This window comes from Mixophyes fleayi, chromosome 6 (genome assembly GCF_038048845.1).
Source record: "Mixophyes fleayi isolate aMixFle1 chromosome 6, aMixFle1.hap1, whole genome shotgun sequence".
NCBI classification, from domain to species: Eukaryota; Metazoa; Chordata; class Amphibia; order Anura; family Limnodynastidae; genus Mixophyes; species Mixophyes fleayi.
This window is the reverse complement of record NC_134407.1, coordinates 212110278-212124326: the sequence shown is the minus strand read 5'-3', so window position 1 is coordinate 212124326 and position 14049 is coordinate 212110278. Positions and strand designations below refer to the sequence as shown.

General features: G+C 42.7%; 2 protein-coding genes across 6 annotated transcripts in view; one reads left to right on the top strand and one right to left on the bottom strand.

Moving 5' to 3' along the window:
• LOC142159811 (uncharacterized) overlaps positions 1-14049 on the top strand; it is a 316766-nt gene that overhangs the window by 255015 nt on the left and 47702 nt on the right. The gene's annotated exons all lie outside the window — the stretch shown is intronic.
• On the bottom strand, positions 1738-12644 carry LOC142159887 (uncharacterized). Of its 2 annotated transcripts, XM_075214739.1 has the most exons (9): positions 12605-12643; positions 10105-10194; positions 9912-10002; positions 9038-9349; positions 4911-5008; positions 4722-4818; positions 3615-3818; positions 2732-2891; positions 1738-2652 (listed from the first exon to the last, which is right to left on the bottom strand). In XM_075214739.1, exons 2-9 carry the CDS (start codon positions 10159-10161, stop codon positions 2118-2120), a joined length of 1554 nt encoding a protein of 517 aa, XP_075070840.1. In that variant the 5' UTR covers positions 10162-10194; positions 12605-12643; the 3' UTR covers positions 1738-2117. The 2 variants fall into 2 exon arrangements, with proteins under 2 accessions (XP_075070840.1, XP_075070841.1); XM_075214740.1 differs by lacking the exon at positions 3615-3818 and having other exon boundaries at positions 12605-12644.

Here is a 14049-nt window from a genome sequence, read left to right as displayed (position 1 = left end):
TATTACACTTCAGAATACAATTCAGAGAGGTAGGTAGGTCTAGAATGGTCACTGCGTTGCTGGTAGCCCCAGGGAGATTCCATTATGTAGACACTTGATTTTGTCTTGAGTCTATTCACTGCTAACTTTGGTTGGTTATCCAAAAAATTACAATATATATATAAAAATGGCTGTTTGCCACAGCGTATAAGCATTATAGGAAACAATCTCTGGAGATACATATTAGAGTTGATGTTAATAGCTTGGAGAGCTAGGGGTTTGATTGCCCACAGCACTGTCTGGGCTGCTTATACGTAGAGTCTACTTTGTCAAAATTAGGGAATTGGGGGTTTATACTGTGTTATGCCATACAGCCACTTCTCCAATTGCCTTCATTAAAAAACAAATCGAATTCCATCCACTTACAGTTAATTCCATTTACAGGGGAGGGCTGGCAAAGTTTAGCCCGCAGATGCCCTCTTGCCCCCCAGCACCTATATTTGGACACAGACACATTCTTTGCTATTTTAGCTGTTTACCAAAACCTATTCAAATTAGTTATATGGGTCCAAAGTGCAGACTATCAGTTTTAATTTGAGGGTATTCCCATCCTAATTGGAGGAAGGGTTTAGAATGTACAGCTGTTTAATATGTAGCTCCCTCAAGGGACAAAAGTAATTGGACAACTGGCTCAAAAGCTGTTTCATGGACAGGTGAGGGCTATTCCTTCGTTATTTCTTTATCAATTAAGCAGGCAAAAGGTCTGGAGTTGATTCCAAGGGTGGCATTTGCATTTGGAAGCTGTTGCTGTCAACCCACAAAATATTGTCAAAGGAGCTCTCAGTGCATGTGAAACAGGCCATCCTTAGGCTGCGAAAACCAAAAATATCCATCAGATAGATAACGGGAACCTTAGTAGTGGCCAAATCAATAATTTGGTACATTCTGAATTAAAAAAGAACGCACTGGTGAGTTCAGCAATACAAAAAGGCCCGGATGTCCATGAAAGACAACAGTGGTGGATGATCGCAGGATCCATTGCATGGTACGGAAAACGCCTTCAACATCCAGCCAAGTGAAGAACACTCTCCAGGAGGTAGGCATATAATTATCCAAGTCTACCTTAAAGAGAAGACTCAACAAGACCATCCAAAAGTCTCAAGAATAGAAAGGCCAAAAAACATCTAAAAAAGCAAGCCCAGTTCTGGAACAGAATTCTTCGGACAGATGAAACTAAGAACGATGGGAAGAAAAAAAAGTACAGAGAAGACATGGAATGGCTCATGATCTGAAGCATACCACATCATCTGTAAAACACGGTGGAGGCATGGCATGGGCATGCATGGCTGCCAATGTTGGCACTGGGTCACTAGTGATAATTGATGATGCGACAGAAGACAGAAGCAGCTAGATTCATTCTGAAGTGTACAGGGATATACTGTCAGGTCAGATTCAGCCAAGTTGATAGGACGGTGCTTCACAATACAGATGAACAATGACCCAAAATCATTCTGCGAAAGCAACCCAGGAGTTTTTTAAGGCAAAGAAGTGGAATATTCTGCAATGGCCGAGTGAATCACCTGATCTCAAGAATGCATTTCACTTGCTGAAGACAAAACCAAAAAGGCAGAAACATCGGAGGACAGCTACAGTAAAGGCCTGGCAGAGCACAACAAGGGAGGAAACCCAGCATTTAGTGATGTCCATGGGTTCCAGACTTCAGGCAGTCATTGTCTGCAAAGGATTTACATCAAAGAATTAAAAATAAACAATTTATTTATGATTATGTTAATTTTCCAATTACATTTGAGTCCCTGAAAATAGGGGACGGTATATAAAAGTGGTTGCAATTCATAAACGTTTCATACAATATCTTTGTTCAACCCCTTGAATTAAAGCTGAAAGTCTGCCCTTCAATTGCATCTCCAATGTTCAATTTCAAATCCATTGTGGTGGAGTATAGAGCAAAAATTATGAAAATTGTGTCACTGTCCAAATATTTCTGGATTTAGCTGTACATTCCCATTATATTTTCCATACCGCCACTTCTAAAATTCCACTTCGACCATTGGGTACGGCTGTGACCTACAGTTGGAGTACGGTTCAGTTAAGGGTGGGCCAGTTAATAAAAAAAGTGATTAATTTTGTTGACTCATGTTATGTGTATAAAAATGGGGACCATAAGAAGGATGGCTTGGAGCTGTGTACAGTGGATATGTTGGTGGAGGATAAGGGGCACTGAGATGGTGGTGAATTAAATTCATCATTGAAATTTTCAAATTTAGCAATCTTTCAGGGGCTACACTACGAACATTTCCTATAAGGCTTTTGCAAAACAAGGATGCCTCGTCATCGTCTTTTGATGGTGATGCTGTAACCCTTTGCTTTTCTATGTAGCTCTGTAACTGGGCTTTCAATCCATCAATAATATTGACAAGTGCTGCAGTGTGGACATCTGTGTCTACAGTTCGTTTCTTATTTTTCCTCTGCGGGCGTACGGGCGGCGGCCTGGGAGCTGGGACAAGAGGAGATGGTACTTCTGCTTCGACTGTAGAAGTAGGTGGATCATCCGTCGATAGACCCGACACACTCTGTGCTTCTCCTTCTGAGGCAATCATTGCATCGTCCTCCACACTGCCAGAGGCATTGGTCGACTCGTCCTTACCAGACGTCCTTTGGGCAAGAAAATAAAAATAAATAATATAATCTTTTTATAAAATAATATCTGATACATACCTTGATGATTACATACCCGCGGAGCTCCATGCTTGGTTTTAAGAACATCAATTGTTTGAACAGAGGGTGAGTATGTATCTTCTTGGGTGCGCAGCCACTTGGAGCAGATGTGACAGCCTGCAGATCTTTCCTGAACCGATCTTTAAGTGACCGCCACTTCACATGTAACTCTCTATCTGTATTACAGGAAAAAGCGTATATTACACACACAACAAGGTGTGGAATCATTCCATAGATTCAGGTCCAGGTTGACATGATAGCATCATTGCTGCACAGTTGTCGGCTGCAAATCTCTTGTTCCACCACATCCCAAAGGTGCTCTATTGAGATCTGGTGACTGTGGAGGCCACTGGAGTACACCACACTCATTGTCATGTTCGTGGTACCAGCATTAGATGACGTGTGCTTTGTGACATGGTGCGTTATACTGCTGGATGTAGCCATTAGAAGATGGGTAGACTGTGGCCAAAAAGGGATACAAATGTTCAGCATCACTACTCAGGTAGGCTGTGGCACTATGCTCAGTTGCTAATAAAGGGGCCTAATGTGTGCCAAGAAAACATTCCCCATACCATCACTCCACCACCACCAGCCTGCAGCATTGACACAAGGCAGGATGCATCCATTTAAAAGAACAGTTTGCCACAGTTCTACAAGAGTTGCTGCCTGTACCATCCTGACACCTCATCATCATAATCACCATTTATTTATATAGTGTCACTAATTCCGCAGCGCTGTACAGAGAACTCATTCACATCAATCCCTGCCCCACTGGCGCTATATAAAGTGATGATGATGATGATGATAAACTATTACTAAGTGCATCCAAAATGGTAATTTACAGGGAAATATGAACCAGTGTTGCCAAATACTGTTTTCAATAACAGCAAATCAATTACCTTTCTCAATCTTCTCTAATTTGCACATAGACTCCCAATTGGGCACAAGGGCTCGGCATATGGATTCCCAGCTCTCATCCCTCTTGTACTTGTTGTAATGGAGCGGATGAGAGGCGTCAAAAAGGTTTGGGTGAAGCTGCATGGCGCTCGCTAGCTTCTCGAGGTCCATTTTGGTCACACCCTTCTCTCTCTGCCGCCAGCTTCCTGTGTAAAAACAGGAAGTTGTCATTTTGCTAAAGCCAAACGCATGTGTTAATCACATATATAAAACGCTTCTCAAAAGAACATGACTGTGTTTACAATGTGTTCCCATTCAGATGAATGTACATTTTCAACCGTGTTGATGCGCACCAGACGCTCTGAATGGAACAAGAAGCATTGAAAATAACACACTGCGGCGCAACACAAGATCGATGTACATAAAAATACAAATGTCTATAGCTACATATGGTACACTGATTTATATTTTCACATCCATATACATGCACTTAGCGTTAAATAATTTTAGTTAACAGTGGTTACCTAAACCTAGGGAAAGGGGAGATTGTAGTGCCAACACTCAATGCTTTAAATAAAGCATCATTAGATGTAGATGACCCTAGAGTTACTTCAACCACGGACCAGGGGCCTGATTCATTAAGGTTCTTAACTTGAGAAACTTCTTATTTCAGTCTCCTGGACAAAGACATGTTACAATGCAAGGGGTGCAAATTAGTATTCTGTTTTGCACATAAGTTAAATAATGACTGTTTTTTCATGTAGCACACAAATACTTGATAGCTTATTTGTACACTGAAATTTAAAGTTGATATTTGTGTGCTACATGAAAAAACAGTCAGTATTTAACTTATGTGCAAAACAGAATACTAATTTGCACCCCTTGCATTGTAACATGCTTTTGTCCAGGAGACTGAAATAAGAAGTTTCTCAAGTTAAGATCCTTAATGAATCAGGCCCCAGACACTTATCCAAGCTTGTATTACATGCATCTCTATTGCCTGTATTCATTAGCTTGTACTGACAGAGGAGGATGTAGAGTAAGAGATTGTTGTAGTGACTGAACAAGGAGAATATGCGACTCTTCTGTATTTGATGGTTATTACTCACCTGTGCCGATATCTGTAGAGATTTCCTCCTCTTTAATTGTTCTCCCCTCCTTAATCTCTTCTTTAATAACAATATTGAAATCGCTTAGATGTTCACCCTAACAACAAAACATTTACACCCTATTTAACTATTCAGTATCTACACAGCTCATATGTAAATAGCAATAGCAGAACCAATAGTTCTATCTACCTGATAATCCTGTGGAATATTGTGATTTTCCTCTGTATAATCATGTGAGTAGAAAGGACGGAGACACCTCTCTGGGGTATTTCTGTTACTGGATCCATCTGTAGGAAACACACAGTGACTGAATATTATTATATTGCTCCTTCTTTGTAAGTCCAGCTGGAAACACTAGTGAAAATGTTTATGCCAAGAAAATGCGGGGGTGGTGTTATAAACCTGTGGTATAAAGAGAGATCAGTGTATTATTTATGATGTATTAAATAATCAACATCTCCCGGCGGTGTATGCAAAGTAAGTAGTACATACAAGAAAACAGTTTCCAGAAAGTGGTATAAGGAAGAGAATTCTAGAGAATATGTGCAGCACAAGAGAGATCCTGGAGGAGTAGGTGATTTAGTAAACAGGGAGGATCATGGGCAATGTTACATGTGGTAGTAAGCACGGAAAATCATGGGTACTGTGACATGTAGTAGTGGAGAATTATGGGCAATGTCACATGTGATAAAGCAAAGGGAGGATCATGGATATTATCACATTAGGTAGTGCACTTGGAGGATCATGGGTACAGTGATATGTTTGTAGTAGTAAATAGGGAAATCATGGGTAGTCTCAAATGTGGTAATGCACATAAAAGATCATGGGTAACATTACATATGGTAGCGCACAGGAAGGCTCATAGATACTATCAAGTGTAGTTGTAAATAGGATTGAGGGTAGAATCACATGTGGTAATGTGTAGGGAGGATTGTGGGTAGAATCACATGTGGTAATGAACAGGGAGGATTGTGGGTAGAATCACATGTGGTAATGCGTAGGGAGGATTGTGGGTAGAATCACATGTGGTAATGAACAGGGAGGATTGTGGGTAGAATCACATGTGGTAATGCGTAGGGAGGATTGTGGGTAGAATCACATGTGGTAATGAACAGGGAGGATTGTGGGTAGAATCACATGTGGTAATGCGTAGGGAGGATTGTGGGTAGAATCACATGTGGTAATGCGTAGGGAGGATTGTGGGTAGAATCACATGTGGTAATGTGTAGGGAGGATTGTGGGTAGAATCACATGTGGTAATGCGTAGGGAGGATTGTGGGTAGAATCACATGTGGTAATGAACAGGGAGTATTGTGGGTAGAATCACATGTGGTAATGCGTAGGGAGTATTGTGGGTAGAATCACATGTGGTAATGCGTAGGGAGGATTGTGGGTAGAATCACATGTGGTAATGCGTAGGGAGGATTGTGGGTAGAATCACATGTGGTAATGCGCAGGGAGGATTATGGGTAGAATCACATGTGGTAATGAACAGGGAGTGATTGTGGGTAGAATCACATGTGGTAATGCGTAGGGAGTATTGTGGGTAGAATCACATGTGGTAATGCGCAGGGAGGATTATGGGTAGAATCACATGTGGTAATGCACAGGGAGGATTGTGGGTAGAATCACATGTGGTAATGCACAGGGAGGATTGTGGGTAGAATCACGTGGTAATGCAAAGGTGAATAAGGTCAATAAGGTGAGGAGGCTGGTCAGATCTCTTGGCTGGCAGCACAAAATGAAATTATGTGCAGAGGAGAGCAGTAGTTTAATAGGGGCTGATGTCTTTTGATTTATCCTCTGGGCAGACACTTTTTCCTTGTAAGATGCCAAATGCCTTCTGTACCCCTGCCCTGTAATATTCTTGAAATGATGCGAGACTGAGAGAGGTACATTGTGAAAGGTCACAGCTTTTATTTAAATTTGGCTAAATTTGAATGCTCCAAACTGCAAGATGCTAATCCTTCTAACTAGACCTTCTTAAAATAAAACATTCAGGGTAGCGCCCCTTCACTTGCTCAGAGAAGCCCCATTCCCAGTGCACAGTCGCTGTAGTTACCAACTGGCTGCCCTCCTCCCCACAGTGTGCGTGTACCAGCGGCTGACACTACGTAAACTAGTATGGCTGACTGCAGTATTCTTCCACCACACTAGATGCCTTAATTACCAAACTGCAGCCAGTCACCTAAGCCATGACCTACTAGAGCCTCTGTACAGCCTAGTGCAATATATAAACAAACAATAATAATTATAAATAAGAACAATCTATTAAGCATTTAAAAACCCATCCTTCTTAGATGCTGCCCTTACAAATATGGATGCTTTACACTGGTTTCATTATACCCAGCTACTAAGTCTCCCCACAGTAATGAACTTCCCAAATGCTGCAGTTACCTCCCTAAGTGCTCTGTTTATTGCAGTGCTGCTTCATCTGAAGGAGGACATTGGATCATATGATGTTCATGCCCTTGAAAGCTTGTTTGGCCTTAGCAATATCCAGTTGTATGCTATCATCTCTCCTGATTTCTCCATGAAGTAAACCATTTTTTGCCAGCCCAACTAGCATGACATCAGCCATGTTATATGAAATAACTTTATACTTCCTCCCTGCTTATAGACACCAATGTAAGCATGAGCTAAACTAGTCAGTGCCCAAATAACTGACAAACATTAAACTCATGAATCTGAAATGGGAATAAATCTATACACAGACTTGATGTTGAGCTTAGCCATCAATATACCGTTGCCGCAGACTCTTACAATTTCTAGTGCTCGAAAACTGGTACTAAACACTGCACTGATTCATAGTCAATGACTGAAGCCTTTTCCTTATTTGGGTATGACAGATGCTAAATTAGTCTGAACCTTCTTGGAGCCTTTTACTACTCGTAGTGGAGGAAGGATTAGGTTTTGCAATGGGGGTTTGCTAAAAGGCCCTGCTGTCCAATAGAGTGCTAGCTCCTTCTAAATCTTGACGTGGATGCTGTGAAATTCAAGTGCTGATTTTACATTTCGGGAAGTTGTACTTTTTACCTCCCTTCTGCTTGGATTTCAAAACCCACTTTAAAACCACTAGCTAGAAACACTGTGTCTGTCCTATCACCCTATTAGGATATATATTAAGTTACTTGCCCATTGCTTGTAGAATGACTTGTGACGCTGCTTTATGCAGAACCTCCAACCAACTGGAATTTTCCTTTTGTTACCCTTCCTTTTAATTCTTAAATCACACTTGGCTGGGCTCCCTTTCTATGAAGAGCCTTGTCATACTACATATGGTATGGTTACTGTATTAGTGGCATGTATTCACGTATTGCCCTGGTTTGGTTTTGAGATAGCATGTTGTGAATAGAAACCTCCTGCTAGTCCTCATCCATTACCACCCCTCTATTGGCAGGTTTTTATTCTCCTTCCTCCAAGTGCTTTTTGGAAAACATATCTACATACATATCCTTTGCAAACTTCCTGATGGTGCTCTTGCAAACCCCTCTATTTATTGATTTGTTGATGCAAGAGTATGGTGTCCATCCCACTCCCACTACAAGCATAGGTAGACCCAGATTTGTGCTTTGAGTTGAGCGCTTTGGAGGGATGTGCATGGGATGGGAAGGAGGAAGAGCGGGAGATTAGTGGGTGTAATAAAATGCAACTGAAATGACCAGGATGGAAAAACGGAGGCAATGCAGGGAATATGAAGGCTGACCAGGTCCTGGGTTAGGGGATGGAGATCCTAAAGAGGTAAAAGGGTTTGGATTGGAGAAAGGATCTGTAAAGGTGTAATTTATATGGCATTGAATGGTTTCAGTAAGCATCTGGGAAATGCTACACGAACCATGTGGTGATGGGTGGCAGAAAGGCGCATGTCAGGGCTGAAGGACTCTCATTATAGACAAAGCCAATGCTGGCTCCCGAGGCCGGTGGCTGGCGCATGGCCTTGGTGCAGGGTGGAACGGGGGCAGCCATGGACTCGGGGCAGACAGTGGGAACAATACTGTAGCAGAACTAGAAAAGGCCGGTGCTCAGTGAAGGTAGAGGAGCTGGATCACAAGGGAGGACAATGTCACTAGGGCAGTGGTTCCCAAACTGTGTGCCTAGGCTCCCTGGGGTGCCTTGGCGATCTCAAAGGGGTGCCATGGCCACGGCCAGTGGTAAGCAAGGCGGGGGACTACTTGGTAATTATTTTGGCTTTGGGGTGCCTTGAAAAAATTATGGAGACCCTAAGGGTGCCTTGAACTGAAAAAGTTTGGGATCCACTGCACTAGGACAAACAGCACTGCTGCGAGGAGGATGCAGGGGGGATGAGATGATATTACCTGCAGGAAATACAACCCCAATTCCCTGATCGGTATCAGCCGGATTAGCTTGATCTTCAGCACCAGAGGTTCCCTGCTCCAGGCCAACGGTCCCTGGTACTCCCCACGGTGCCTCACATGGTTCTTTTAGCCCCGGAACAGTGGAAGTGATGTGTGGCGCCATTTCAGTATCCTTCAACCTGTGCTGTCGCCCGGAGGAGCCGGGGCGACGGGTGAGGGATGTCCGCTTTTTTGCTGGAGGGCCCTCTTCGTACTCGCGGAGCACTGCTGAGTTGGCCCTGGTCCGTTGCTGACGTCCTTGGTCTATGGAGCCTGGCAACGACAGACACAATTTTATCAAAGAGGAAATCTGCCTACCATCTAGTCTTTGCCCCAAGGCGGAATATTATTCTGGAGGCAATGGAGTGGAGGTAAGCTTGTTACGCTCCACTGGGTAACACATCAGTTGGTTGTCTTATACTCCATCTTCTAGCTGGGATGAGTGGGTGGTAGCTTGCTTCTCTCTTCTGAGTAACTGACCACTACCCCAAATTGGTTCACCTTAATTAGGCCCCTAGAGGGCCCTTGCTTCCCATGCTACTAACAAGGTGGAGGTAAGGCTTATTGTTGTGCAGCAAAGAGACGGATCGGTCCCTCCTCTTGGTGGGAGCAAGGGTCCTTTTTAACTTACAGAGGAGGAAAACTGAGCACCGGTCATCTTGTCCCGTGCCCAGACCGGCCTCTGCTGGGATGTGGGCACCTGCCTTGGGAATCTTATATACAATTTGGCCAGCTAGTTTGTACTGACAGAGGATGGTGTGGAATAAGAGTTTATTGCAGTGAATGAACAAGGAGAATACATGACTCTTTCCTGCATGTAATATTTATTACTCACAATCACTGACAACTATAGGAATTTCCTCCTCCTTAATCTTCACATATGTCGCTTCCCCATTCTCAAATTTCACATCCCTCTGAACTTCACCCTAAATATTGTAAAATATAATATAGTTAATGAAGCGTAAAACTGAAAACGTGATCATATATAACCAATACAGCTAGTATTCACATTACTTTATTTCATCTACCTGGAAATCTTGTGAAGGCATTATGTCATCTTCATGGTTACATCGATTGTTGTCCATTTGTGGTTAGAGTAGAACTAACAGATGCTGGAACTGGGGATGACGTTACAGTGAAAAAAAAAATACATTAACACTTATTGTTGCATCTTTACTTCAAGTGAATCTATTTAAGTTAGAAACTGTGTGTAGACTTTTTGGGAAATATCCTTCCCGGGACCCATTAAAGAAATCCCTGATGTTATGCTGCTAATTTACAGAGAGAGGGGGATGTAAATAATCAACATAAAACCGCTGTGCTGTTTTAATGTAGCTTGTGTGCTGGTCTCACTGCATGTACAGAAAATATAGCCAGACAAGTGGAATAAGTACCTGACCAGTCGTCACTAGATGGCACCGGAGGGTAGCAGACAGAGAGTGAGACCATGAAGGTGGTAAACAAAATGCACTTAGACTGAAGACAAATGATGTGGAGTTTAAATAAGATTCTCTACATAACAAGTGGTCATTATTGGGATGTAAGAATAGTGGTGGGTCCACTTGAAAGGGTAACTGTGACTTACACAAGATGGAGGCAGCCATTTTGTGGAATGAACCTATATTCATGAAAATTATTATTATTATTATTATTAATTTTTATTTATAGGGCGCCACTAGGTATCCGTAGCGCCGTACAGGGACAAACAAAATTACAATACAAAGGTGAGAAGGTGAGCCAACACAATACAGTAAACAAAACGCACAGTAACTCAGTGAGCTCAAAGCACAGCTAGAGGGGCGGGGGAGGGGAGAGGGGAAGGTCCTGCATACGACGGAGCCCAAGAGGGAGGGCACGGATGGCAGGGAAACCCCCAGAGTGGAGAGGAGGGAGCAAGAGGGAACGGGGAGAAGAAGGTCCTAGAGGAGGAGGGCAAGGTAGCTGGAGAGCAGAGTTAAAAGTGGTGAAGACAGGAGGAGAGATGACCCTGCTCAAAGGAGCGTACAATCTAAGGGGTGGGGTAGACAGACAGAGAGACACGAGGGAGGGAGAGGAGGAGGATAAGGGAAGGGGAATGAAGGGGAAGAGGCAGAAGATCAGGTAGGAAGTTAAGTGAGAGACTGGGAGATCTTCAGAATAGATTTATTTTAATTGATAGTGACAATTTTTACTTTAAAAATCAACATCTATCATATCATTATACTCTCCCTGGCAGATATTGTGTGATTGCCATAATATACTGACAGTTCTAATCACATCACAGATTTTCAAGTCAACCTTCAACGTTGGAAATTTGCATGTTACACATAAGGTATGTGAGAATCACATTTATTATCTGTAAAGCTGTATGAATATAATATAACATATTATATATTTATATACACACATACATGTTCTTTGGGCACCAGCTGCTTTCAGTGACATAATATGAAAGTTACTCTCCATGATCACAGTGAACACATTCCGCTACTGCATAATGCAGAAAATGAAAATGCAGAAAATGCAGCCTAACCATTCACTAGAGGTCCAAACAGGAACTGGCTCTCATTTCTAACAGTGCATCATTCAATGTGGCTTTCAGACAGCTTTTTTACCTGGGATGCACTGCACAAAAGAACTAGTCTAGAGGAAGGAGGACTGTGTCAAACACTCTAAAATGGTAATCCTCATTAAGGTGGATGCCCACCTGAGACGTCATCTGCGCTAGGAGCACCCACATTGCAAGACAGCCATCCAATATGTGTTTTTCACGAGTGTCTGAATTTAAACATCTGGCAACCTTAATGCTCCGTGTCTGTTGTATTGGCTCATAGAGCGGAGTTTCTTGTCTTGCACTGAACTCTTATTGCCTGTAGGAGTTCAAAGCAACGGAGGAAGCGAAGTCTGACAAGTGTGGATAGAGGTGAGTAATACCATTGGTCACCTGGGATTAGGCTCTACAGGTCAAACTGGGAAATCTGTGGCCACAACAGTCCAACAGAGACTGAGTAATCCGCAGCCACAACTGCCCAACAGGGACTGGGCAATCTGTGGCCACAACAGTCCAACAGAACCTGGCCAATCTGTGGCCACAACGGCCCATCAGGAGCTGGCCAATCTGTGGCCACAAGGGCCCATCAGGAGCTGGCCAATCTGTGGCCACAAAGGCCCAACAGAACCTGGCCAATCTGTGGCCACAATGGCCCAACAGGGACTGGCCAATATATGGCTACACTGGTTTGTTAAGGACTGGCCAATATATGCCCACATTGGGCCACCATGGAATGGGGGCTGTATAGGACACTGGACCACCAGGCAATTTACTGCATGGTGGAACCTGGGAATGGGCTCTGCTCTCTGCTTTGTACACTGGCCACGCCTCCTCTACGTAAATCACATCCCAAAACCAATTAAGACAGGCTCTTCCCCTTCTGCACATTTCTCAACCATGAACTGCTTGGAATGTCAATTAATAGCAAGAATACAATTCCCTCTATCTGTAATGGAGATATCCCGTGCATTATAAACATAATATCAGTTATGGCTTACCGAGAGAAGCTTCCCAGCTCCTATTAACTATATATTCCGGAACCGGAAGTTGCTCCCCAGCTACTCACGTCCTGGCTCTGAGAGTCATTTTCCGCCCAGATGTTTGCGTTTCACTACGGGATTTGTGTTCCAGCGCTGTCCATCTCTTTCTACTCTGGCCATGGCTGCTGGAGTCTATCACATCCCAGACTGACTGATCCCGGTGCACACCGAGACAATGATAAATCACAGGGATCATTTGCCGCACAGGGCTGCTGGAACGCAGAACCAGGAAGTCAGGTGGACCGCAGAACCAGGAAGACAAATGGAACGCAGAACCAGGAACTTGTGTGGAACGCAGAACCAGGAAATGCTTTATTGACAAGTTCAACATCTGGCTGAGACAGAAGCAATAGAAAGCAGAAATTCCTGCTCATGTGCCTGTAACACCAGGTAAATACAGTTATTATAAGTTGTTATTATAGGTCTGTGTTTTTTTTATTTACACTAAACAATACAGGTGGAGCAGACTCTTGTTGTGTCTTGGGGAAGTGTCACTTTTTCTGCTAGGTGATTAATGTTTACTAAAGTGTGATTCTCAAATTATATTTAAAATTAAATAAAGAGGAGTTAGCCTATAAAACACATAGTTTTCAGCTGCGGGTATAACCCCCAGTCCCAACATTTTTCCCAAGTGCACAAGAAAATGTCCTCTATTCTGCATGGCATCATCAACATCAAGATAAACATTTATTTATATAACAGCAGGCAATTTCCATATTGCTTTACAATTGGGAATAAACACAGTCATAAAACAATACTGGGTAGTACAGATAGGCAGACAGATAATAGGGCCCTGTTCGCAAGCTTACAATCTTATCTATTTTTTTATTTTATTTTTAAATACTGTTTATTAACAACATCGCTTATAAATGTACAGAGAAATTCAACAGGAATCCAGCAACAATAATACAGAGAGAGGTATGAGATAGAGATCATTCTCATCTATTCTTATTACCTAGGCTATATATGTTAATGTATTTTATGTGTAAAATATTACTTTTCATTATAGCAGACTATTATCACACTCAGTAGTTAAGTCATGCTGGGGATTGTAGTGCTTCAAGATGCACTGTATCGAGTATAACCTGCGTGAAAACAAGGACTGAGCAGCGGTGTTTGTGGGAAATAATTTGCAACATGCATGTGAACTGAACGCATAGCAGCAGACAGCCTGCATATTTTTTAACTGTCTCATTTTAATGGCTGATCTGGCTACCTTACATAAATGTCAATCACTAATTCTGCTCTACAGGACATAGTGGGGATCATTTGAAGCTGGGGAAAAATAGACATAAAATGTGTGCGCAAAAATAGCAAATTTACGATACCTGCAATGCAAAATGAACAGCTAAATCCATCTGCATGAAGATGCATTTATGTCTACATGGGACCCCATCCCATCG